The 26,701-nt window shown below is 43.0% G+C and overlaps 1 protein-coding gene across 1 annotated transcript in view; it reads left to right on the top strand.

Moving 5' to 3' along the window:
* The first annotated feature begins 3,076 nt into the window (after positions 1–3,076).
* Positions 3,077–26,701, top strand: part of FRRS1 (ferric chelate reductase 1) — a 30,025-nt gene continuing 6,400 nt past the window's right edge. The window contains exons 1-11 of the mRNA XM_028732763.2: positions 3,077–3,313; positions 12,393–12,591; positions 14,265–14,401; positions 16,046–16,140; positions 18,271–18,418; positions 19,928–20,110; positions 20,765–20,866; positions 23,651–23,798; positions 24,640–24,756; positions 25,100–25,215; positions 25,498–25,584. Coding sequence (XP_028588596.2) covers positions 12,393–12,591; positions 14,265–14,401; positions 16,046–16,140; positions 18,271–18,418; positions 19,928–20,110; positions 20,765–20,866; positions 23,651–23,798; positions 24,640–24,756; positions 25,100–25,215; positions 25,498–25,584 — 1,332 coding nt within the window. The 5' untranslated portion in view covers positions 3,077–3,313. The remainder of the gene's footprint in view (positions 3,314–12,392; positions 12,592–14,264; positions 14,402–16,045; positions 16,141–18,270; positions 18,419–19,927; positions 20,111–20,764; positions 20,867–23,650; positions 23,799–24,639; positions 24,757–25,099; positions 25,216–25,497; positions 25,585–26,701) is intronic.

The following is a 26,701-nucleotide window of genomic DNA, read 5'->3' as shown; positions in this document are numbered from 1 at the left end:
TTCGCTTAATGTATGTGTGGGTTTTTGTGTCAGCATCATTTGTGCAGTTTCTCTTTGCTATTCGCTTGTGTTCCTTTGGTGATGAGAGAAATTGTGGTTGGCCTAGGGTGCGGTTGCTTGTTTGTGACTGGCTGTGTTGAACTTTCTTTTTGTGTGTGAGTGGGGTGGGTGGGTGGGTATTTTTGAATCAGGTTAGCCATATTGATTCATATGCTGTTGGTGGATACTTGCCGTTGTCTTGTTGGGCTTCGTACACAGCACACAGTGTTGAAGGAAACACAAAGGGACAGGAAAAAAGGGGTGGAAATTCTTCCAGCATCCCTGAAACAGGACTTTCTCCTGTTTTACCTCAGGAGACAGTGAAAGAAATCAGAAGGTACTGGTGAAACTGGCATGGCTTTCCCCTCCTTTCGCCAGAGAGAAGAGATTTGGGGGGGGGGGGGATTGTGATCAGCCTAAGTGACAACAAGAAGGCAGCTTTTTATTGTGGTTTTTTTGCTCCTGATGATATCAAGATATTTATAAACAATCTCGCTTTCAGTACTGCTTGCATCTGCAATGGTTTGGGTGCAGGCATACTACTCCATTTCTTATTGGTACATAGTTATCATGCTCACCATCATTACAGTATTATTGTTGTTGTTGTTCTTATTATTATTATTATTATTATCATCATCATTATTAATTAAATCTGTTTAATGCTCTTCATCCGAAGATCACAGAGCAGTTCACAATATAAAAACACAAAAATGATAACTAACAAAAACAATAATGCCTCCCCTTTAAAAGGCCATATATTGTTTAATTAGCCAAAGTCCTGGGAGAATAAGAAAGACTTTGCCTGGCGCCTAAAGATATGTAATGAAGGCGCCAGGAGAGCCTCCCTCGGGAGAGCACACCACAAACAGGGAGCCACTGCAGAAAAGGCCTGTTCTCGTGTTGCCACTCTCTGGACCTCTCATGGTGAAGGCACACAAAAAAGAGCCTCAGGTGGTCTGGGTTGGTGATTTGCTTTAAGCCACTCTGGCCTTTCTGTTCAGCGGGAGGTTGAAGCAATAACTGCCACCAGCCATAACAAGATGAGCAGATAAGCAGCACATTGAGAATTACCAAGATTTTCCAAGCACTCTCTTCTCCCAAGCAGTCTGTTCTTCTGTCACCTCAGCTGACAGCTACTCATTATGAGGTAAAACTAATAACATTAATGTGGGTGAGAGGATTTGAAGGGCAGGAGGGGGCTTAGCTTTTCCCTTGCCCACCATGTCCCCTCCATGTCCCGTTCTCTGGCCGTTTCCCCTCAGCTCAGTTCATCCAATGAGAGTAACAACAGTAATAAAATAAAATAATAATAATAATAATAATAATACAGTAATAATAATAATAATAATAATAATAATAATAATAATAATAATAATTTTATTTATACCCCACCCTGCCCAGCCAAGACTCAGGGCGGCTAACACCAGATATAAAACAATTGATTGAAATACAACTTAAAAAACAAGATTAAAATACAACATTAAAATGCAGCCTCATTTCAGCAGAAACTCAAAAACTTTTTTGGGGATGAAAATGTCAAGTCTTCACCAAGGCTAATTATCCAGACTGGTCCTACATGGGCCAGAAAAAAGCCAGGGAATACTAGCAGGCAGGAGAAGGATAAACCACCATCCTTTGATTTTTTTCCTAGCAAATACCCACCTTCCTCCACCCAGTGCTAACATTAACTCGGCTAAAAACATGCAGTCTGCCAAGGCATACTTTCAGAGAGACACTTTCTCACTCTCCTGTTTGAGACCCATAGAAATGCAGTTTTGCAACAGAGAAACGCAGCTGATTCTCAGGAAGTCTTATAACCTCCATTGCCACCAAATCAGAACGAATGCTCAATAAATAGGGCTCATTAACCTCTGGACAAACTTCGTGCAAGCAAATAGCTAAAGGAACAGGTCAGCAAATGGAGGAAAGAGGCAATATCAGGACTTTGCTCCCTGATCCTGAGCAGAGGTAAATAGGACTTGGAAATAGAAGTATTTGCAGCTGTTCCGATGACTCCAGATGAGTGTTTGAGGGGTTAAAGGGAAGAATGCTAGTGAAATGGGTTGTCTCTGCTGCCCTTGCTCTGTAAATACTTAAGAAGCATGTAGTGCCACACACATTTTTTTTGTTGCTGTTAAAAAAAGATTCTGAACTTTATGAATGGATTGAACATTGACCAATTTATGAAATTGCTCTGGTTTTTTCTCTCTTGGAGGGTTTTAAGGTATTGTGAGGTGGAGGGGAGGGAGTTGAGGTAGCAGCAAGGCAAGGAGATGATCCTAAGCCAAATGTGCTTAAGGATGTCTAGTTGATTTCAAATGACTTTTAGCAGTAAGTGAGTGCAGGATCGGGGCCTCTTCATTATTTGGTTAAAAGGCAGCTGTAAAACTGGGTGCTTATTCTTAGCAGGACTCATACTTTCCAACATTTCTCTGATGAAAATAGGAATGTCCTATTTAATAATAATAATAATAATAATAATAATAATAATAATAATAATAATAATAATATATCCCACCCATCTGTTTGGGTTGCCCCAGCCACGCTGAGTGGCTTCCAACATATATACAGACATAATAAAACATAAAACATTACAAAACTTCCCTATACAGGGCTGCCTTCAGATGTCTTCTAAAGGCTGCAGAGTTACTTATCTCCTTGGCTGCGGGGTCACATAACTCCATACCCTCCAACATTTCCACGACGAAAATGGGGATGTCCTAAGGAAAAGTGAGACATTTTGGGATCAAATCAGAAACTGGAAGGGTTTCTGTAAAACCCTGGAAAATAGGGAAACTTGGAGGGTCTGCAGGAGGGACTAAAGTTCAGTTACTTGGAAGTGGATCCCACAAGCTTCGATGTGTCCCTTGGGGTTCACTCCCAGATGTATCTATGAAAGGAGCCCAGCAGCTTGAGTCTATGTATTCTTCCTTGATCTGAAAAAGTAAGTCCCGCTGAGTCCAGCGGGGCTTTCACCCACCCACCCAATTCTTCCCCAGAGCTGCTTCAAAGGACGAGTTTGCTTTCGCCTTAACTTTGCTTGGCTCCACCCACGCCTGAGAGATGCGATACAGCTTGTCAGAAAGCAGGAAGAGCCTCCTGCAAGATAAGAGCGCGTTTCTTCACTGCAGCCTCCATGCTCACAGCAGGGAGTCGGAACGACTTGCTTGCCAGAGAAATGCCCACCCTTTAAAAAAAAGAAAAAATCCTGTTTGGGTGAAAGGGGGAAGCCTAGCAGCTCCGTTTATGCCGCACGAGCAGCGTGTTCCTTAAGGTAAGAAACAGGTGTCTTATGAATTCCTTTCTTAAGAGGGTGTGTGCGTGTGCATCTTGGGGGTCTATGCTGTGTTTAAGACACTGTGTTCAGTGTGAAGCCTATAAGAGGGGACTTTGTGGCTGGCTGTGTGCTGGATGGCTTTGCCAAACCTGTGCCTTTTCTCACCCTTGTCTTCTTATTCTTTTTCTAAAAAAATCCCAATATATATTGCAGAGATTGGTTATGTTAATTAAGGAAAAGTTGAAGGAGCTCTTAAATATAAAAGTTCTTACTTGATCGGATTCTGTATCTATAAACTTTGTTGCCTTTGTTTCAGTGCCGTTTGTGCTAATGTAACCAAATATTCAAAGTTGTGGGTGGGTATATTTGATGTTATGAGTTTGTGGGAGGGGCAGACTCTCCACAGACTCTCCCAGTGTCCCTATTTTCCAGGGACAATCCTAGATTTACAGAAGCCATCCTAGTTTCTGATTTGATCCCAGAATGTCCCTCTTTTCTGTAGGGTGTCCCTATTTTCAGCAGATGTTGGAGGGTATGGAGTTATGCGGCCCCTGAGTCAAGGAGATAAGTAACCGTACAACCTTTAGAAGACATCTGAAGGCAGCCCTATACAAGGAAGTTTTTAAAAATGTTGAGTTATGTTTTTATATATGTTGGAAGCCACCTGGAATGACTGGGGCAACCCAGTCAGATGGGCGGCGTATGAATAATATTATCGTTATCATTATTGAATAGGATATCCCCATTTTCATGGAAGTAATGTTAGAGAGTTTGTCTCCATAATCTCTAGGGTCAGTAAAGAGCTAGAATTTGAGCCAACTTGCAAATTCACGAAGTACACAAAGTTTAGTTAATTAAAACTAAGCCAAGCACGGTTTTGTTCAGTTTAGGACCACAAGTCCAGACATCTGCGTATAGCTAGCAAGGGATAAGCCAAGTCTTTAATGTGACAAAAGGTGTTGATGGCCCGTGTTGAGGGGGAATCTTTGGGCCTGGGCAGACAGAGGTTGCCAAGGTGATGGGGTGTGCATGCTAGGTGACAGGAAAAGGGTGGGCTTGGGTCTTAGCAAGGTGTGCTGGGAACAAGAAGGGAGAACAAAGACAGTTTCTGACTGTAGAGGCTGCAACCCAAAGACTGGGGAGCATAGCTGGCTGCTCTGGACTTAAGCTTGCCGAAGCTATGAGAGGAACAAGGAGAGACACTCTGGAGATGCAATGCTGTGAACTCTATTCGTCTCCATGTAGATCCAGGTGTAAAATGAACCATATATCTTAAAAAGCTACAGCCTCTGAATTCTCAACAGAGTGTTTGGAACTTCCCTGAATCTTGCTGCTGCTCAGCAGAGATTGGAGTGGTGTGGACCAATATAGGGCTTGCTGATCGGAAGGTCGGCAGTTCGAATCCCTGCGATGGGGTGAGCTCCCGTTGTTCAGTCCCAGCTCCTGCCCATTATTATTATTATTATTATATCACCTAGCAGTTCGAAAGCATGTCAAGTACAAGTAGATAAATAGGTACCGCTCCAGCAGGAAGGTAAACGGCGTTTCCGTGTGCTGCTCTGGTTCGCCAGAAGTGGCTTAGTCATGCTGGCCACATGACCTGGAAGCTGTCTGCAGACAGACGCCGGCTCCCTTGGCCTCTAGAGCGAGATGAGCGTGCAACCCCAGAGTCGTCCATGACTGGACCTAATGGTCAGGGGTACCTTCACCTTTAGGAGAGGGCACTTGACAGTGGGAAGAAAACATGTGCTCACTAGATCCATGGCTTTCAAACTTCCTACCTCCAGGGAGTCCTTTCTGTACTGACAGGTAAATCAAGGAACTCCAGAGCTCCAAGGAGGATTCTAGTTCCTGTGTGTTGTTGGGTTTGCGCTTGGGTTAGGAAAGACATTGGTTGGCCTGTCAGGCTGCTTCATTTGTGTAAAATGAGGGTGAACCTTGGAGGACACCCCAACATTTCCCTGCAGTTGTTTGTCACAAGGCAAGATCAGGAGTCGGGAACAAACCTTGCGGGGACGTTTGTTTTCCTTTTACAGATCATCTTATGATTATCTGAGGGTTTCCTGGAATATAGTGTGACAACAACAGGGTTAGGGAAATATGAACTTGCATCCTCTTTCAATAGAAAGCAACATGTTAACAAGATATCATGGCTTCTGGGAAGTTATGTATCAATATGGCTAAAATCCCATTTATTGTGAAACAAGAAAGAATAATAGTGTACGGATCGAGGCAACATAGATTAAATTGTTTGCTGTTGGGTTCATTAGTAAGATAGCATATGATACATAGTAATTTGCTGGATACTTTTGCGATTTTCTTGTGACTTATTGTAACAAAACCAGTGGTTACAATTATTAACATTCTTACATACCGTGTATATATATTTAAACACATGTAAAGTATTTGCATGAAACACACCATAGTTTGTAAGTTGAGGGGTGCACTTGAGCAGTGAGAAGCATTAAATTATCTTGGCCAGATATGTAGAAGTCAAACAGTGTGGTGGCAATTTCAAACCTTTCTAAAAACAGCCACCAAAATGTAGGAAGTTTCTTAAGCAGAAGTTCCCGGAGAAGGTCAAAGGAAAGATGAATCATGATGGAAGTGGTTACTGAAACAATTGGCTTCTCAAACTGGCAAATCAAAGCTGTCTATATTTCACAACATGGTGAGATTCTCCCAAATTCTTCACTGTAGTTGGAAGGGTGGGGACAGGACTTTTTTCCAGCCAGAACTTGCCAGAACTCCGTTCCGGCACCTCTCAGGTGGGCACCATTGTCATTATAAGAGAACGAGGGAGCTATTCATGGTGAGTTCTGGCACCGAGTGAGGAGAAAATATGTGCACCATGTGTACAACTTGTCAAAATGTCTGACTGTGAAGACCTTAAGGGACTGTTCATAGATACAGGCAGTTAAACCCCATTGATGGCAAGGGACCAAAGATCAAACAGATGACCTGGTGAAAGTCTGGAATGAAAACACAAATGTAAGAAATCACATCTCTGTGCTTCACCAAACATCTTTCCTAAACCTTTGTAGAATGTGCTACTCCTTTCACAGTGTGACTCTGCATATTTACTCAGAAGGAAGTTCCACTGAGTTGAGTGGGACTTACTCTGAGGCAAGTGTGCTTAGTACTGCAGCTGTATAGCTGGAAAAATCTCATTGTGAGAACTTTCTGGGTTGCAAATGCTTTCTAAATCTTTCCTGTCCTAGGTGTCACATGTGGATAGACTAGGTAATTGCTAAAACTTAGCTTTCCCCCTGCTATTTATTTACTGAGCTAATCTTATTAATGGCTTTTAATCTAGCTTGTTGGACAATATTCCATTGGAAACTCTGGGTTTTCGATGCATTTTTCAAACCACAGATGCCTTTTATAAACTGGATGATTTGTTGCATTCAGGCACTGGAACACAAAAGCTGTGCAAACCTGCAGTTCTGGTATGCAATTATATCTGTCCTGCAAAATACTGACAATCTGGAGGCACCCATACACAGCACTCAGATCCTTTGAGGAAGGTAGGCATATGAATGCAGTGTATGGATAAATGAAACACTAGACCTCTACTAACAGCCTTGCATTTCATAGTTACTGTGATTTAATGGCCATGAATGTTTGGGTCTCAGTAAATCATAACTTGGAAGGCTGAACCTGAACACAAACTGATGCACTTCTTGTGGTGTGTGTGTGTGTGTGTGTGTGTGTGTGTACCTCTGTACAATAATTTTCTGGTCCACTTTCAGTTAGATCCAAGTTTCTAAAAGGCTCAGCTAATACTGTCTCCTGTTAGTTTCTACACAAGCTTATCAGGTGTCAAACACCGCTGTGGCTTAGCCTTGAGTATGGAGCTTAGTTTGCTAAGTCCAAACTGGTCATCTTGGTGTTGCAATAACTGAATAGTCTGGATTTGTTGGTAGCAAACAAATGACAGCATTATTTAACATTCTTAATGTGTTACCATTCATTCATTCATACATTCATTCATTCATTCATTCATAGCACACTGTTGCTTAGCATTCCTTACAATTATGCCATTCTTTTTTTTCTTTTGTAGTAGAACGAAAAGGTTTATTCTAAAGGCAGTTCTCCTTTATTTAAGCATTTAATGCTGGCACATTCAGGGCATTCAAGCAAAAATCTTGCATAGATGAGAGAACCAAGATAGGTATGGGATTTCCTCTTGCAAATGCCATCAATGAACTCAAGTGACTATACTTTTTTGTGTGTCAATGCAGGTCCCTAGGATTCTGTCTAGATTTAAGTTACTACTTAGATGATGAGAAAGGACCCTGCTGTTGAAACCCATGCCAAGGTCCTTGCTGCAGTTCTGCAGAGATATGTGAATTTGTGCAGTTACAGTGGTACCTTGGGTTAAGAACTTAATTTGTTTTGGGGGTCTGTTCTTAACCTGAAACTGTTCTTAACCTGAAGCACCACTTTAGCTAATGGGGCCTCCCGCTGTAGCTGCGCCGCCGCAGCACGATTTCTGTTCTCATCCTGAAGCAAAGTTCTTAACCCGAGGTAATATTTCTGGGTTAGGGGAGTCTGTAACCTGAAGCATATGTAACCTGAAGCATATGTAACCCGAGGTACCACTGTATTAGACTATCACATGGTAATTTTTAAAGTGATAGTTAAACTTCTGTTATTGTTCATTCCTTCTAAGGATGTGGTCAGTTTACTTAGAGTGCCCTAGCTGTCCACATCGACATGACTCTCTGGTTGTGTACACACACCAGAAGGTGTTGACATGATGGGGATATCTTTACCCTATGCAAAAGAGTTCACACCCCAGCTATAGGTGAATTACGAAAAGCTTGAAACAATGCATGAAACTGTAGCACCTTATAACAAAGTACAGGATGCATATGCATGTTAGATCGTGTCATGTGAGCATGTTTTTAAAACTCAGCACAGGAAACACAGTGAGTGTGCTGTTGATGGGAATGTGGACACAGCCTTGGCTATCATGCGTTGTCTTTCTACCTCCAAGTTGATATTTTTATCTAAGCCAGTGTGGGCTTGCATTCAACTAACTTTTATTGAGGGTCAACCCATTGAAATTAATGTCCATGACTAAGTTGGGTCCATTCATTTCAATGGATCTACCTTGAGGAAAGGTTAGTTGAATGCGACCCATAATTGCTTCTCCAGGACCAGTTGTAAGTGGTTTGCTTCCTTGCTGACACTCTTCCCCGCATGGGGAATTCCTAAGCCTTGTCTCCCAAGTGACTTTGTTTTTCCACCCTGATGATTTATGTGACACATAGTTTTTCACATTAATGGCTGTCTTTTGCCATGAAAATGTGAGTCCATTCATCTTTTCACAAATCTTTTGGAAAGATTGAATGTGAAACTAAGCTTGACTGTTTGTATCTGTGTTTTGAACAAGAGTGTCTCTGTGTAACGGAGAAAAATAATTACCTCACAGCTATCAACCAGTGATGCAGCTTGGTTATTTTAGTTCATGGACTTAATGGTTTGTGTGTATTTTAGATGGCCATGTCTTTTTGTGTGTACAGTGGTACCTCTGGTTATGTACTTAATTCGTTCCGGAGGTCCGTTCTTAACCTGAAACTGTTCTTAACCTGAAGCACCACTTTAGCTAATGGGGCCTCCTGCTGCTGCCGTGCCGCCGGAGCACGATTTCTGTTCTCATCCTGAAGCAAAGTTCTTAACCCGAGGTAATATTTCTGGGTTAGCAGAGTCTGTAACCTGAAGTGTATGTAACCCGAGGTACCACTGTATTTTAGATAGCTCGTTAACATTCCCCTTTTACCCTCTGCCACCATTCCATGCTTTTGCAACTGGTTCTACATCCCTGATATACCAGAGGAAAACAGAAGTTTGCTAGTCCTGATAAAAAAGAAAAAAGGAATATCCCTGAGCATGTGCAGTTTTGCATTTTAAACTTGTGTGAATCATATCACTACTTTGGGGGATGGGGGGGGGCAGAGAGTGAGTTTGCCTCTGCTTTTCCGATCTGAAATATATTTATTTGGGAATACGTACCATTCTGTTGTAGAAGAGATATTTTTTAAAGCATAAAAATAATAAAACAAGCATTCCTAATGCATCTGCCCTATACATTTAAAGAAGTACAATGTTACTTTAAACAGTCATGGCTTCCCTCAAAGGATCCTGGGACTGTTGTTTGTTAAGGGTACTGCTACCCACGAAGCTACGATTTACAGAGTTCCTATGAATAGGGATTGATTGTTAAATGCCTCTGTGAATTACAGTTCTGTGAATAGAGGGAGTCTCCTAACAACTCTCAGCACCCTTAACAAACTACAGCTCCCAGGATTCTTTGGGGGGAAGTCAAGGCTGTTTAAATAATGCTTCAAATGTACAGTGCAGCTGAGGCCTAACTAACGGCTTCCTGACTATGTAGTTGTATTTAAAAATATGAATGGCTGCTGTGGTGACCAGGGACGATCATGGTGCGTCATGTGACCATTCTGGTCCAGGTGCTTATACTGAGGCTTTTCACTGATCTCCCACCATCAGTGGTCTCTGGGGTCATTTGTCCCCCGCCCCACAGACCTCAAGGTTCCTGTCCTTGGCTTTGAGGTCCAGCCTTAGCTGCACCACGGCCAATGATAACCAAGGTCAAGTACAGTTTATGAAGCCTGCACATCAAATTCAGCCCGTCTATGTTTCATTAATGGGATGCGGGTGGCGCTGTGATCTAAACTACAGTGCCTAGGGCTTGCCAATCGGAAGGTCGGCGGTTCAAATCCCCACGACGGGGTGAGCTCCCATAGCTTAGTCCCAGCTCCTGCCCACCTAGCAGGTCGAAAGCACCTCAAAGTGCAAGTAGATACAGTGGTACCTCGGGTTAAGTACTTAATTTGTTTTGGGGGTCTGTTCTTAACCTGAAGCTGTTCTTAACCTGAAGCACCACTTTAGCTAATGGGGCCTCCTGCTGTTGCTGCACCGCCAGAGCACGATTTCTGTTCTCATCCTGAAGCAAAGTTCTTAACCTGAGGTACTATTTCTGGGTTAGTGGAGTCTGTAACCTGAAGCGTATGTAACCTGAGGTACCACTGTAAATAGGTACTGCTCCGGCGGAAGGTAAACAGCATTTCCATGCGCTGCTCTGGTTTGCCAGAAGCAGCTTTGTCATGCTGGCCACATGATCCAGAAGCTGTCTGCGGACAAACGCTGGCTCCCTCGGCCTATAGAGTGTGATGAGCGCACAACCCCAGAGTCGTCTGCGACTGGACCTAATGGTCAGGGGTACCTTTACCTTTATGTTTCATTAATTTGTGACAATTTCAGCTAAATGGCTGAATGGTAGTCACAAACCATGTCACCTTTTCCCTGCTAACGAAAGAGATGAATTGCTCAACAAGGAGTGTGAAACAATTGCTAATATTAAAAGGCTGGATGCTTACAAAGCTTCAGTTCCTGGTGTATCACTGATGCTGCAAGACACTGTGAGATTGGCTTTCATTTTGGGTCTCTTAAGGCAAGTTGGATACGGTTTGCTTGTCAGACAGTTGTTTGCTGTTATCCTGAATGCCATATGCCTTGGGAGGAGCAATCGCTAGGGCAGGAGTCTAATCTTCAAAGCTAAGAAGCGTTGACTCCTCTCCATATTTATGTCTCGACTCCATTGGACTAAGTATCCTGACCGATGATGTCTTTGTTTCCTAAGGTATGAGTTGGTACTTCTATCTAATTTTTTCCTGAAATTGTTCTCCGCAGTCCTTGAGCTTAGGGCTGCAGACCAGCCAATGGGATCTTGAACGAAGGCAAAGAGACTGCCGCATTTACTTTTCCAAGTGGAATAACCTTTTTGCTCAATTCCAGAAGTTCGGAGTGTGCAAAGTACTGCACTAATTACTGGTGCAGTAATGGAATTGCAAGTGCACAACAGCAGTTTCTCAGCCCACAGCCCAGGGCATCTTAGCTCCTTGTTCTTAGTTTCCTCTGATATTTTCCTCACCCGGCTCTCCTGTTCTAAACCTGTTTACCTGTTTAGTATCCTTTCCTGCAAAAAATATTATTATAATTATTATATATTTATTTATACCCTGCCTTTCCCCCCTGACAGGGACTCAAGCAGCTTACAGATAATATAAGAACAGTTAAAAAACCCCACTTCCCATTCCTCCGTTATGTGTAAGCCTTTTTCTGTCCAAAAGTTAATGTCCCTCACTATGTATAGAAGAAGCTCTGAAGGGATTTCGTCGCTGATACTCTTGCTCAGCAGTTGAAATGTGTGTGAACATTCCATGCCATCGCATTACCTCTGAAAGGGCTTGGAGATAAGGCTTTATATGTCTCTATTTTGTGGATGGGATTCCATCACATACCAGCATTTTCAAGTTGTACAAATTCAGGATTTGGTGCTCTTGTACAACAAACCTGCTTCCAACTCGCCCCCCCCCCCCATAGTAAACAATAGTTGGTTTAAAAATTATACATGCTCTGAAATACAAATTTCAGTAACTGTGGCATCACTCACTGGAATAGATTCACATGAAATTTGGGTTCCGGTGCACTGGCTTAGTTTCTGGATATTTGGATGAATAACGGATTGTCTTTCGAAATTAAATTAAAATGGAAATGAGAACAGATCTTCCTTTGGAGTATAGCTAATAGGCAGAGGAGATAACGCAAGTCAAAACATGTAGGATTGATTGGTTATTGTGCAGCGTCTGTACCTTTTCAAAATTATTACAGACAACTAAAGAAAACAGCCACTTAAGGTCTCTAAATCTTGAAAGTGTGGGAGGATGGTGGGCAAAGGAATTGAAGAGTCAATGAAGTGTAGTGTCTAGAGTAACTTTGGAGACCTGGGTTCAAATCCCAGCTCTGCCATGAAGCTTGCCATCCTCAGCCCAACCAACCTCACAGAGTTGTTGTGAACATATACAAAGATGCAGAAATAGTCTATAGAAAAAGATCTGGTAATGTAGCTGGGCGAAGCTCCTTCCTTTAAAGAGGGGAGGGATGTGCAGCAATGGCCTGTTTCTCCCAGTCATGGCTTTAAAAAATAAATCTGCTGCTTTTGGAAATGTTTCTGGGGGACTAAAACTTTGTTCCTTTTCTGTAGATGGAGTCTCCTGGAGTAGCTTTGATGCTCTGGGTCCTCGCCTGCCTTTCTGGCCCATCAACCGGCTTCCCAAATGGCAAAGTAACAGAGGCGTGCAAGACTATGATGCCCCTACATGGACACTCTTTGCCTCAGCGCTTCCCAAAGCACACCGTTGAAGTAAATGTGACGGAGTTCAAGCCAGGGGACCGCGTGAAAGGTACTGTGATCTTCTTGTCTCGCTACCGTCTGCAGCAAGAAGGACATAACGCTCGCTGTTTCTGCGATTGCTGCTGCCACCTTCTTCAGATACTTGGGTGCAGTGCTCCAAGTTTTGTGGGGCCCTTCGATGAAGGGCCCTGAGTCCCATCCCCTTGCCAGTGTCATTCTTGCCCATTTGATTTCCTTCTTCGTCAGGGCCACTGCCGGATTTACATATAAGCTAAACAAGCTATAGCTAAGGGCCCCACTCTCTTGGCTCCTCCCCAAAAAATGTAAAGGAAAAAAACCACTGGATGTACATTTCCGAAATATAAGATAAAAAACAAAATAAAACCTACAAACAGCAACAGTGTTTTGTGTTGTGTAGGCTCCTATGATGCAAGTAATGGCCTGCTAGCCTGCTCCCTAAAATATCACTGGTTAGATATCTGTTAGGTCTATAAATTACCATATAGCATATATTCAACACAAAAAAACAGCAACAATTTGTTGTTGACAAAGGACAGCTGGACATATAAAGGGCCCCATTACCTTCAGTAGCTTAGGGCCTCATTAAACCTAAATCCGGCCCTGGTCAGGGCCTAATCCACACCATTCCTTAGGCAGAGAGAGCAAGGTGTATAGAGGCTGCAGCAGGATGTGGGTGGTGCTGTGGTCTAAACCACTGAGCCTTTTGGGCTTGCCAGTCAGAAGGTCGGCGGTTCGAATCCCCACGATAGAGTGAGCTCCCATTGCTCTGTCCCAGCTCCTGCCAACCTAGCAGTTCGAAAGCACACCAGTGCAAGTAGATAAATAGGTAATGCTGTGGTGGGAAGCTAAATGGCGTTTCCGTGTGCTCTGCCTTCCGTCGTGCCAGAAGCAGTTTAGCTATGCTGGCCACATGACCGGGAAAGCTGTCTGTGGACAAACACCGGCTCCATCGGCCTGAAAGCGAGATGAGTGCTGCAACCCCATAGTAGCTTTTGGCTGGACTTAACCAGCCAGGGGCCCTTTACCTTTTTACTTTTTTTAGAGGCTGCAGCTGCTCCTTCCTCTTGCACTTGGCCCTGCTCATAGTGGGCAGGGGAGACAGAGTAGACATGAGGAGACAGAGCCACTCAGGAGGAACAGAGGCAGGGACAGAGGACCGGTGGTGATGTGGGCATCAGGAGGCATCCAGTGGCCTGGCTGTTGTTTTTCATGATTATTATATTTCTTACCAGAAGGTGTCAGTAGTGGCCCCAAGAAAACCACTTGCAGCAGCAGAACTACCAGCACGGCTCCCTCAGCTGATGCCTGTGCTGGTTCTATAGAGAAGGAGGCACGCTTTCGTATACTTGGAGGCCAAGTCATTTAGGGCTTTAAACGCTAATTTGAACAGCTTGATTTGGGCTCGGAAGGTACTAGGTAAGCTGTGCCCGGCCAACAAACCTGGCTTCTGCATCAGTTGCAGCTTCAAGGGAAGCCCCATGCAGAGTGCATTGCAGTAGTCTAGTCTGGAGGTTACAAGAACATGAGGTACTGAAACGTTTACAAGGAATCTTAGACCAGCAGCTCACAGTTCTTAACAGCAGGGAGGGAGAAAGGTACGCCCAGCTCCTCCCTTTCCTGGAAACATAGAGGCAGGTAGGTGCTGGCGACATAATTAGAGCTATTTAATAGCCATCTCTTCCCTCGTTCTCCTGGTCTCAGTTAGTTTGTCCGGACCTGTGTTTGAAGGATTTTTTCTACAAGCCCGCAATGCTGAGAACCTGGAGGGGTCTGCCGTTGGTTCCTTTGCCCTAGCTGACAGGAAAAGATCTCAGGTCCTCACCTGTGGGCGTGTTAAGGTAAGAGTCCCTGCATCTTCCAGATGGCTTTGGCAAGCAGGTTTCTCCATTAGTTCCAAGTGGATTAGCCCCCCCCCCCCCAGCAGCAGAATATGCTGTTGCTACTTTTCCCCGCCTGCATCTGCTTGTCATGGCATAGGAGAAATAAATTGTATGAGTATGAAAATACCCTTTTCTTTTTCTTTTAAGATTTATAAATGAAACTGGCAGAAGTTTGGCTCGGGATGAATGTTCTCCTTTACTGGCAACAATTAAATGTTAGGGCTCCCTCTACTGGGGTATCCACGTGAAAGCGTGCTAATGGCTGCCGCTAGACTGCAATTTCTAAACTTAGCTTTTAGTTTGTCTTTCCCATAGCATATGTAACTACCTTAGTGGACCTCAGAGCAAAGTCACTTCTCCTTTGTAATGTACATAGCACAGCACCCCATCTTGTTACAAATGTATTAAAAAACCAAAAAAACAAATTTCTAGGTTTCCTTTTTCAGAAGCTGTTCCAGAAACTGCTTCCAAAATTGTTTTCAAAGTTTTTCTAACATGGAGCTTCCTTTGGTATATGCCTTGACCACTAAGTAATCATCATTATTTTCATATGGGAGGATAGCCATGACTGTACACAAAAACAAAAATCTCAAAGTCTACAAATGAAATAATAATAATAATAATAATAATAATAATAATAATAATAATAATTATACCTCACCCATCTACCTATAATCTATAACCACAAACCATTATGGAGGTATCCAAATGATATAGTATATATCTCATATATATCTTCTCTAAATCCTACATTATGATTCAAAGTGTACCCTAATCAGTGCTCCATAGTTGATGATGACTTCACCAGAGCCACACCCTTATCACCACCTCTGGTAATGCCTCGTATTCTCCAATGTCCACTGTACACTAAATTGTACACTAAAATCCCATGGCTTTGCTTTTCCTTGTATCAAACGTGTGGAGAAAGTAATTCTTTCCCCCTTAATATTGCTATACCATATGTTTCCATACTAAGTCTTCAAAGACACATTACGCAGGGTTTCCCCCATGTTGTACTGTTGTTTTTCTAGCTGCCACTAGGAAGTGCATTATGAAATCCTTAGAACTTATCTTGTTGTTAGATCCTGTAAATATTGATAGAATAAACAACTCTGGAGTAAAATCTATCTGTGCTTTTGTGACCCCCCCTCCCACCAGATTCAACATGAACCTATTTTTTTTTGTTTAAACCGCTTCTCAAGATTTTGTGTCACCTTCATGAAACACGTATGCAGATCAACCCCAAGCCTGAACTGAGCTCATGTGAATGTACTATGAATTAAAATTCATGTGACTCTACTCTGATGTCATGGCTAGATGTGATTCAAATCTTGCTTGGATTATAAAGATCTCCAGATGATCACATCTAGATTTTTCTCCTGCCATTGGTAGCAATTAGTGTTGGCAGAGAAATATTTTTCTTCTAATCCATACTGAGCTTCATGACCTCTTCAGTATGTGATGTCAATAAGCCTACGATACAAGCCAAATATTAAAATGCAACTTGTGGTAGACTGCTTTAACCATTTAGATGATTCATGAATGGAATAGTTTGCATGATCTCACTGCGTAATGCTTAAATGGGGCATTTGTATGTTACAGAATTCAGCTGTCAGCCATACAAGTAAATCCAAGAAAAGCCATCTAGATGCTTATTGGATTGCTCCTAGAGATGCACCAAAGAGAATACAATTTCTGTAAGTACGAATAATAAAGACAAATTCAGCTATAGCTGGAATCTCCTGACCGAGTGTTCTTGGGTTAGTCTCCTTTCAAAACGTATATACAAAAACAGCAATACTGCTATGAAAAAGATGTGACTCAGTGGGAGATCATCTCCTTTGTATGTAGCAGATCCTCAGTTCAATTCTTCTCCTCCTCCTCCTCCTCCTCCTCCTCCTCCTCCTCCTCCTTCTCCTTCTCCTCCTCCTCCTCCTCCTCCTCCTCCTCCTCCTCCTCCTCCTCCTCTTCCTCTTCCTCTTCCTCTTCTAATTTTTGTAGCATCCTTCATCCGAAGAGCACAAAGTGCTCTATGATATAAAAAATCCCCAGGTAGGGCTAAGAGAGAAACCTGTCTGAAATCTTAAGAGAGCTGCTGTCAGCCAACATAGACAACAATGGCCTGACTCTGTATATAGCAATGGGTGGCGCTGTGGTCTAAACCACTGAGCCTCTTGGGTTTGCCGATCAGAAGGTTGGCGGTTCAAATCCTCGTGACAGGGTGAGCTCCTGTTGCTCTATCCCAGCTCCTGCCAACCTAGCAGTTTGAAAGCATGCCAGTGCAAGTAGATAAATAGATACCATTGTGGCGGGAAGGTACATGGCATTTCCATGCGCTCTGGTTTCCGTCCCAATGTCCCGGTGCACCAGAAGCAGTTTAGTCATGCTGGCCACATGACCCAGAAAGCTGTCTGTGGACAAACACTGGCTCCCTTGGCCTGAAAGCGACATGATCACCACACCCCATAGTTCCCTTTGACTGGGGGTCCTTTACCCTGACCCTTTTAATAGCAACTTCCTATGTTCCTATAATGGGACGCAGGTGGCGCTGTGGGTTAAACCACAGAGCCTAGGACTTGCTGATCAGAAGGTCGGCGGTTCGAATCCCTGCGACGGGGTGAGCTCCCGTTGCTCGGTCCCTGCTCCTGCCAACCTAGCAGTTTGAAAGCACGTCAAAGTGCAAGTAGATAAATAGGTACCGCTCCGGTGGGAAGGTAAACGGCGTTTCCGTGCGCTGCTCTGGTTTGCCAGAAGTGGCTTCGTCATGCTGGCCACATGACCCGGAAGCTGTACGCCGGCTCCCTAGGCCAATAAAGCGAGATGAGCGCCGCAACCCCAGAGTTGGTCACGACTGGACCTAATGGTCGGGGTCCCTTTACCTTTACCTTTATGTTCCTATAAGTCTTGAACATATTTCTGTTCTGAGTAAAGGGCTTCACTCTTTTAAAAGCCTGCTTCTGATATTCTGTAAAAGGAAATCAATATAAATATGACTTTAAAAAAGTAACATTACTATTGTATCACCAAAACCACTGTTGCATCCATATTACTGTGACTTTCAAAATATTTATTTTGGGCTTTGCTTTCCTGAAAGCTGTTATGTTTCAGATCTTCAGAGATGACTCACCTCCACTTATTCAATGTTTTTATTTGCTTTTGCAGAGGATGAAGCCCATTGGCGATGGGCTCCCCTGCCTGTGTGTGTGGCAAGGCTGTAGTTGAAACCTCTGCATGACAAGCTTGTGGCCTTGTTTTAATTTTCTGCAGCAGCCTTCACCAACCTGGTGCTGTCTAGATGCTTTGAACTACAGTTCCCATCAAGCCCAGCCAGCAGGACCACAATGGTTGGGGCTGATGGGAGCCGTAGTCCAAAGCGTTTGGATGGTGAAGAGCTTGCTAATATTCGCAGGTAAATGTACCAACCAAGTCTTTGGTGTGCACATCTTTCTCCATTGTCCAACTAAACACCTGCTATCTTCTCCACCAATTTGAAACTGGGTGACAGGCCCACGCCACTATGACTGGTGGCAACCATTACTCTCTTGTAACGGAATAAGGTCAGAGATTATTTCCTGGTAACTTAACACCTGAATAAATATGTAGCAGTCTCCCCCAACTTGGGGCACTGTAGACGGCTGCTATCATGCCTGACCATTGGTCATGCTGGCTGGGACTGATGGAAATGGACCCCCAACTACATCTTGAGGGCATCAGGTTAAAGAAAGCTGGTCCAAAACATCTGTTTTGGATTTCAGGAAGAACTTGTTCTATGCGGAAGAGAACAGTAAACAATTTTGGTTCAAATCTCACTTTTGTCTTGTTTTCAGAGTCACTGTTGTAGAAAAATTTAGAGTATTTTGGGTAAAAATTCCAGGTCCTACAATCTCCCAGCCCAATATACCAACCTTGGCAACACCTGTGGTGACTGAGGTGACTGTTGGAACTTCTCTGCCTGTTTCTCATCTAACCCAACCAGTAAGTAGCGCTGAGTTTGTGGACAGAGCTGTTTGGATTTTAGTGAAATGTGACTTCATCAGGGAAGATTGCAGCCTGAAAAAGAGTTGGGGCATCCAGTCACACACTCCCCTCTCACTAAGTGCCTAGGGTTGCCATATTTCCAAAAGTAAAAACCAGGGTACCCCAAAAGCGTTTTTTAGGAAGACCCCAAAGTTATCAAAAACACAAAACCCCCACAATTTCTCGGTTTACTTGCCGAAGATCCAGGACAAACCACCGCCTTCTGGAAATTCCCCCCGACGTCACTTCCGCCTTTGAAATCCCGGTAATGTCCAGGAAATTCTGGACATATGGCAGCCCTATAAGTGCCCCTTTGACCCATGCTGAAGGACAGCCCCAACTACACTTTGCATCAGCCTTCTCAGCTGACTGTTTGGTGTGTGCTAAGGAATGCATGGATTGGCTCCAAACCACCATAGCCAGATGACTTTTATACCTCCAGATGCATCTTGGTGCATGGTGCCAGAATGCCCCATAACTCCTCACTAGATGTGCTTCCAGGGCTATAATTTTGTTCAAACTGCATGTCCCCTCGCCCCCGGTGGTGGACATGTGCCACTGGAAGGAGTGTGCAATGTGACTAGGCCTTATCACATCTTGGTCACACGAATTATATATTGGCTGATAAGATTTCTTACGTTAAGAATCTTCATGACAAATGGGGCTCAAGGTGATCTGAAGTCTTATGCCCAAGGCTCAGCATTTTTCCCTGTTTGATGCCTAATCCTTGGCTCAAAGGCAAGTGCAGAAATAGATGCCAGCTTTACACAGATTTTCAAACCATGAAACCACACTTTTAATCCTCTTCATGAATCGATTGCATCAGTCATCTGGTTTCTATTGAATCTTGTTCGCCTTTTTGGGTAGCAGCTACAGATTAGATTTCCTTTCAGTCTTCTTGTCTCTTGTCAAGTACTGTATTAACCATCATTCCTGCCATTTCAGAAACTTAGATGAATCTTGTTGCCTCCAATACTGAACTTTAGGGTAACCTCTTTAAATGATTATTTGCTGCAGAGTGGTTTGGTTTTTTTTTGCACTCGGCCTCCTGCAAAATGAACAGACAGTATTTCATTCTTTCTCCTCATTAAAATCCATAGGGACCTCCTTTTTAATCTTTACAGAGCTTGTGTAATTATCTGGAGCAGTTTGGTATGATTCAGAAAGCCTTTAATTATACTCCTGCTAATGCAAAGTTTCGAGCAATTAACAGAGCTGCCTGACTAAGACAAGAGTGGGATTGTAGCGTGCACCCAAAATTACAGAGTTTGAACGATGTCGATTTGAGGCTTGCAGCTTAATAATGGCCAGAGAAACTAACTGTAATTGCTGGGTAGAAATATGAGGTTGTGGGAAACTGTTTCCCGTTAAAATCCTGCAACGGTGCGAGGGCATTTTCCAGAACGTCAGCCATTTCTCAAGTAGTGATCTACTAGGTAATGTAATTTGGCTTCTTGTCTCCCTTAGTTCAGTGCATCGGACTGTGGCAGCAACAAATTCTGTGTGAGAAACCCTTCCGACTGTGATCCTGGAGCCCGCGACTGCTTCTTTCTGTCTTTCAAACGAGACCATGTCGATTTGATTGTGGTGGAAATGAGTGGTCCTAGCGATGGCTATATTGCATTTGCACTGTCTCATGACCAGTGGATGGTTCGTAAACATTATTTTCCAGTCAGATCCTACCGCCAATCTGTGGAATTTGCATAGCCTTCTGGAAATAAGAATGAACCATAAAAAGCCAGAATATACTTGAGCGAGAGAGCTGCAATTAGCTAGAAGTTCCCTTCCATGAGTATCCAGGGCATATATACATTTCCAACTGCATGACAGCTTGCACCAGTATTGAATAAGTATGAGATGTACAGAGCACATTTCATTGATAACATACTTTATCAAATCAATTTTGTTTTGTATAGCACCCAGGGATTTGCTTGAATGAAGGGCGTTTTACAAGAGTGGCAAATAAATTCTTCCAACGTGCTATTCTTTGTATTGGTGGTAGTACAGATCCTGAGAGCTCATTTTTGTATGTGCTCCCAAACTCCTAGGACCTAGGGGCTTGCATCATGTCGCTACCAGAGTTTGCAGCCCCTTACTACTTGTGCAAGTGAAAGCTGAATTGACTCTAGTCTGGGGTTGTTAAAATAGGAACTTCAGTGAATGTGTCCTTAAATGGTGAGCCAGTTTTGGACAGGCTTTCATGAGCCTCCATTTGTCTTGGCTGTGTAGCCAGGGCCTGTGCAGACACGGGGAGCTGCCTGCCCTGGGAACGCCATTTAACAATCTCTTTGATGTTATTTGCAGGGTGGTGGTGACGATGCCTATCTCTGCATTAGTGACAGTCACCATGTTGACATCAAGACAGCTTCTTTAACTGGACGTGCTTATCCAGAGTTTGATTCAGAGGTATTTGCGTCTTTATATATATAATTTTCTGTTTTGCAATTTAAAATACTCATTTTACATCCTTAAGATATCAGTGACTTCCCTTCTTCTCTTTCCATGGTTCATTTTACATATCATAAATCCCTGCATATTTTACAAAAACTATACTACTCAGTATTCCATTACTGCATCCATGAAAACTTGTTTACACTGTAGTTTACACGTGTGTTCTTCTTGTTCTCTTATTCTATATGTTAAGTCTGCGAGTTGTGCATATTCTGTCAGTTTAAGTTGCCATTCTTCTTTAGTTGGGAAAGTTTTCCATTTTTGGGCTAACAAAACACAGGCCACAGAAGTAGGATACAGAAATAACCTTTTTTTTTAACACCTGGGAATTTCAGTCTGAATTATCCCTAACAGAAAGGACTCTGTTTTTTTTTTTTTGGAAAGTACTCTTAAACATTTCCCCCCCAATTCATTATGGATAATTTCCCAGTACTTTTACCCTTTTACAAGTCCACCACATATGAAAGAACGTCCCCTCCACCTCGTTGCATCTCCAGCACTTATCTGATTCAGACTTATATGCCTTAGCAAGCCTACTCAGAGTTAAATACCATCTGTGAATCATTTTCAGGTAGTTCTCCTTCAAAGAATAGCATGCTGTAAACTTCAAGTCACTTTTCCAGAGTTTTCCCCCAGAGGTTAAAATCTACCGTATTTTTCACTCTATAAGACGCACCAGACCATAAGATGCACCTAGTTTTTGGAGGAGGAAAACAAGAAAAATTATTCTGAATCCCAGAAGCCAGAACAGCAAGAGGGATCTGGCTTCTAGGATAGCCGCACGAAGCCTCTTGAGGGCAGGGGGAGGAAGGCTCCCCCAAGAGCCGCGCTCCCTTTAAAGAGCATGCGGAGTGTGTGTGTGTGGCTCTTGGGGGCTTTTCCCTGAGGAGGGAGAAGTGCAGTCCTTCTCCCTCCTCGGGGAAAAGCCCCCAAGAGCCGCACACATGCTCCACGCGGCTTTTTAAAGGGAGCGCTGAGCAGAGCCTCCCGCCTGCATTCGCTCCATAAGACGCACACACATTTCCCCTTACTTCTTAGGAGGGGAAAAGTGTGTCTTCTAGAACAAAAAATACGGTATATTGTGTCCTATATCGATCGCCCAGTTTGCCACTGAGGCTTTAACAAGCTCGTCTTTTCTTTCCCAAAGAGATGTATTTGTTCCATGGACACTTTTTAATTTTTTTAATGCAAATTATAGGATTGAATCCATCATGTTCCTATGATAGACAAGCCTACACATGTTGGCTTATTTGGCTTCCCCCAAAGAATCCTGGGAATTGGTACATTACTCACAATTCACAGCACCCTTAACCAACTACAGTATCCAGGATTCTTCGGTAACATTTTAAGATCACACCTATACCAGCGTAACTAGCAGAACAACACAGCAAAGCTTTGGGATCTTTGCCCTTTTCTGCTGTCAGTGTGTTTCAAAGTTGACGTTAAAGAAAACTCTTTGCCCACATAGTTCAAAGCAAAGTATTTTATTGCCGCAAGTCAACAAGACAATTATTCACGTGACATACATGCAGTTAGGAGATTCTGGGTCATTGTAACCTATACACTGCTAATAAACTAAGTATAGTAACCTCGTCTTAGGAGGTTGAGGTAAAAATGGCAAAGAGACTCAAACCAGACAGAGATCCATGCAAGGCTGCTGTTTGCTTCTGGCTATATATATATCAGCCAACATACACACATGCACAAACTCACTTTTCCCTCTGATGAGAAAGGGGTGGGGGGATGAGTCATGCCAGAATCCTTCAGCCTCAAGCTGTTTCAGAAGGCCCACCACAGCTGGCATCCTAACCCTGAACAGAAATCAGACCCAGGGGAAGGGCAACTTGAGAGACAGACCTAAGCACAGTTAATGCAATTAACACCAATATTTAAATTACACTAACCTTCTTTGGGTCAAGTCCTGTGCTTTAAATATATGTTCTGTACCCAGCCTGGGGCAACTGTGGGGGTGGCGTGGTAGCCATGTGAAACTGGCACATGGATCCAGCTTTTATTTGCCTCTGATCTCCATTGCTTGGCAAAGAGTTCCTCTCTTTTTTAAAAAATAATTTTTTATTAGATTTTATAAAGAGAGATGCAAAGATTATTATCAGATATCTTTTCTGTCCAAACTGAAATGTTAATTTAAGTAAAATAAAAGCATTGATGCAGAGGAGAAGAAAGAAAGAAAAAAAGAAAGAGAAAGAAAGAAAAGTTAAGAAACTAAGGAACTTCCGATTCTTCATCTGAATAAACATTTTTCAACTCATCCACTCCAATATAAGAGTTTCTTGCCCGCAGAGCATGGGTATAGTGGACTCTGAGCTTTCAAAATTGCCTCTGTTCCCCATGGCTCTTGGTAGGGTGATGTTGAGAAATCACTGTGCAGGCACACCAAATTTAGCATTAGAAATACATTGGTTGTCTCACACGCACAGTGGTTGCTTCCTAAAAGCCAGCCAATTTGGATCAGGAACATGGGACCATAGCCAAGGAGGAGGCAGGGAGGGGCAGCTGCTCCCTCAATCAATAAAAATACATAGCAAACTGATGTTCTGTCCCCTGTGACAAAAATCCTGGCCACGCCCATGATCAGGAATGTTTGTTCTGATAAACCCGGTTGCCTGTAAGCTTTCGATGGCAGCACTAGGCATGTAAAAAAGAAAGAAAGCTATATTTGTGGTCATTCAGCTTGGGAGGCAGAAATGTTAAATTGGCATTGATTTATCTTCCCCACAGCCTGCTCTAGATGAAATGTCATGGAGGCTGGCTGACGGCCTTATTCAGTGCTCTTTCAGAAGGAGAATTCACTTTCCTGCTCTTCAAGGGAGGTTTAATCTTGATGCAAACTACTATATATTTATGGCAGATGGGGAAGTCAGTGAAGGTAAGTTTGGAACTGAAAGAAAAGTGACAAAAATCCTTAAGGTTCCATTACTGGTTATGGACTGTAGTTAGGCAATGGAGCCCTCCTGGAGTGACTTGGATTCAAATTTGTATGTGTGCGTGCAATTTTTATTAAGTTTTCTATTTTGCAATTTAAAATATTCATTAAACCTTAAAATATCAATGACTTCCCTTCTTCTCTTTCCATGGTTCAATCTGCATATCATAAATCCCTGCATATTTTACATATTAATACATCCAGCAAGACTTGTTTACACTGCTGAAATTATCTTAATGCTGCCAATGTTTTCAAGTGTACACAGTTTCCCCCATATATTCAGCAAACATTTTCCAGTCTTCTTTAAACGTATGTTCTTCTTGTTCTCTTATTCTATATGTTAGACCCGCAAGCTGTGCATATTCCTTCAGTTTGAGTTGCCATTCTTCTTTAGATGGGAGCTCGCTCGTTTTCCATTTTGGGGCTAACAAAACACGGGTCACAGCAGTGGCATACATAACTAGCCTTTTTTGACACCTGGGAATTTCCGTCTGAATTATCTCCAACAAAAAGGACTCTGGGTTGTTTTTTTTGAAAAGTACTTTCAAACATTTTTTTCAATTCATTATAAATTATTTCCCAATACTCTTTTTACCTTTTTACAGGTCCACCAACTTGAATTCAAATCCTTACTTTGCTGCAAAGCTCACTGGGTGATCTTGAGCCAATCACTAACCTCTTAGCCAAACCTACCTCGCAGTCCCTGTTCCTTGCGGGGTGCAGATAATTCTCCCCACCCTTCCGTTGCCATTAACATGTCATCTATTCTTCATCTCTTGCGCAGGAGGTATGATCCACAAACACTACAGGCAGCCTCTGATCACAGACGGAAAGTTTAACGTTACAGGACCGGCAAAGGATATTGGAGGATCCCGCTCCCCACTTCTCATCAAGATCCATGGCAAGCTAATGCTCTGTTTCATGTGCAAGGATGGGATAGGTCTTCTGTGGTCCAGTGACTTGTAGCTGGGGTGATGGGGTCTTCTTGCAGCCCTGTGCTTTCTACATGAAAGCTTCTCAGAGGAAGAAGGTGTGCAAACTTTCATACCATCTTTATAGGAAGCAGTGCAAGAACTGCTTCTGATATTTCAGGCTGGGGATGAAAGAGACCACAATGGCTCGAAAAGCAGTCTTTGAATGTCTGAGGTCATAAAAGTGAACTTTGATTTGATTTGATTTTTAAATCATGGCTACTTTGCAACTTATAGTTCTTTGCAAGAACCTTTTGTGTCTTCCTTTTTCAGGTGCATTAATGTTCGTTGCATGGATGACCACCGTTAGCATTGGTGTGATCGTTGCCCGATTCTTCAAGCCTGTCTGGCCTAATTCATTGCTGTTTGGAGAAGAGATCTGGTTTCAGGTGGGAGGAAAAGCCAGAAGATGGCCATTGTCTCTATTCAAGTGATGTGCTAGGAATCTTAATAGTTGGAAGGTATCTCTAAGGTCCTACAATCCAACCCTCTGCAAGATTTCCCTCAAATCCTTTTGTGTATTCCTTAAGAGCATAGGTTCCATTTTTATTCTAAACGGATTGATTTTCTGCCTCCATGTTCCTTGTTACTAGAATTTTGCATAAGAATGAGTCTTTGGCTTCTATTGAACTAAGCTATTTTCTTTAAAATACCTAACTTTTTATCAATAGGTCCATCGTGCCCTAATGGTGATGACAGTGCTGCTTACAGGTGCATCTTTCATTCTTCCATTCTTATACCGGGGAGGCTGGAGCGATGTAAGTGACATTACATAAGCTTGATGCTTTTATTCAACAATGTAACTCCCCATGTGTGGCTATGTTAAAAATTTCGTGTTCTGACACTGTTCTTTCCTGTTACCTATAAAATCCCCGCGATGGGGTGAGCTCCCGTTGCTCGGTCCCTGCTCCTGCCAACCTAGCAGTTCGAAAGCACGTTGAAGTGCAAGTAGATAAATAGGTACCGCTCCAGCGGGAAGGTAAACGGAGTTTCTGTGCGCTGCTCTGGTTTGCCAGAAGTGGCTTAGTCATGCTGGCCACATGACCTGGAAGCTGTATGCCAGCTCCCTCGGCCAATAAAGCGAGATGAGTGCCGCAACCCCAGAGTCGGTCACGACTGGACCTAATGGTCCTTTTACCTAATGGTCCTTTTACCTTATAAAAGAGCCACAAAGTTCAGAACCGAGAGCTAAGTTTGTTCTTGATTTGCTATGTAAGACACCTGATGTGGATGACCAAGTGAAAAATCCTGTATTTGCCATCTGGTCTTGGCAAACTTGTGACAAAGTTGTGATATTTGCAGTCGGTGCCCAAAAATCGAGGAGAATGTTGAGTGAGGATAACATGGTGGGAAGTAAGGATTTAATTGGGAATGAAACATAAATTGTGTTTTAATGTTGTATCTATGTATATACAATGGTACCTCGGGTTACGAACTTAATTCGTTCCGGAAGTCCGTTCTTAACCCGAAGCATTCTTAACCTGAGGTGTGCATTCCCTACATAGGCCTCCTGCGGCCCCAGAAGCAGATTGCGTTCATATTGCAAAATTCGCAACCCGGGACAGCTACTTCTGGGTTTGTGGAGTTCGTAAGCAGGACTGTTCTTAAACCGAGGTACCACTGTATTTTATAGGATGTATGTTCCTTTTTTTCGGTGGTTGATATGGCTGTGATGGTTGAAACAAACAAGCAAACAAACAATTCAGTGCCAGAAGTCTTGGGGCAGCTGGGATGCTTGGATATATATGTTTGGTAGTCATTATCTTGTCTGCTAATATTCATGGCTACCTTGGGAGAGGAGAAAGCTAATGATTGATGGTACATGGACACTTCCAGCTCAATATGTGATAATTCTGGAAAACAATTAACGATTCA

The sequence above is a fragment of the Podarcis muralis genome, chromosome 5 (genome assembly GCF_964188315.1).
Source record: "Podarcis muralis chromosome 5, rPodMur119.hap1.1, whole genome shotgun sequence".
Lineage (NCBI taxonomy): Eukaryota > Metazoa > Chordata > Lepidosauria > Squamata > Lacertidae > Podarcis > Podarcis muralis.
The sequence above is the reverse complement of the archived record's forward strand: the minus strand, read 5'-3'. Positions and strand labels throughout refer to the sequence as shown.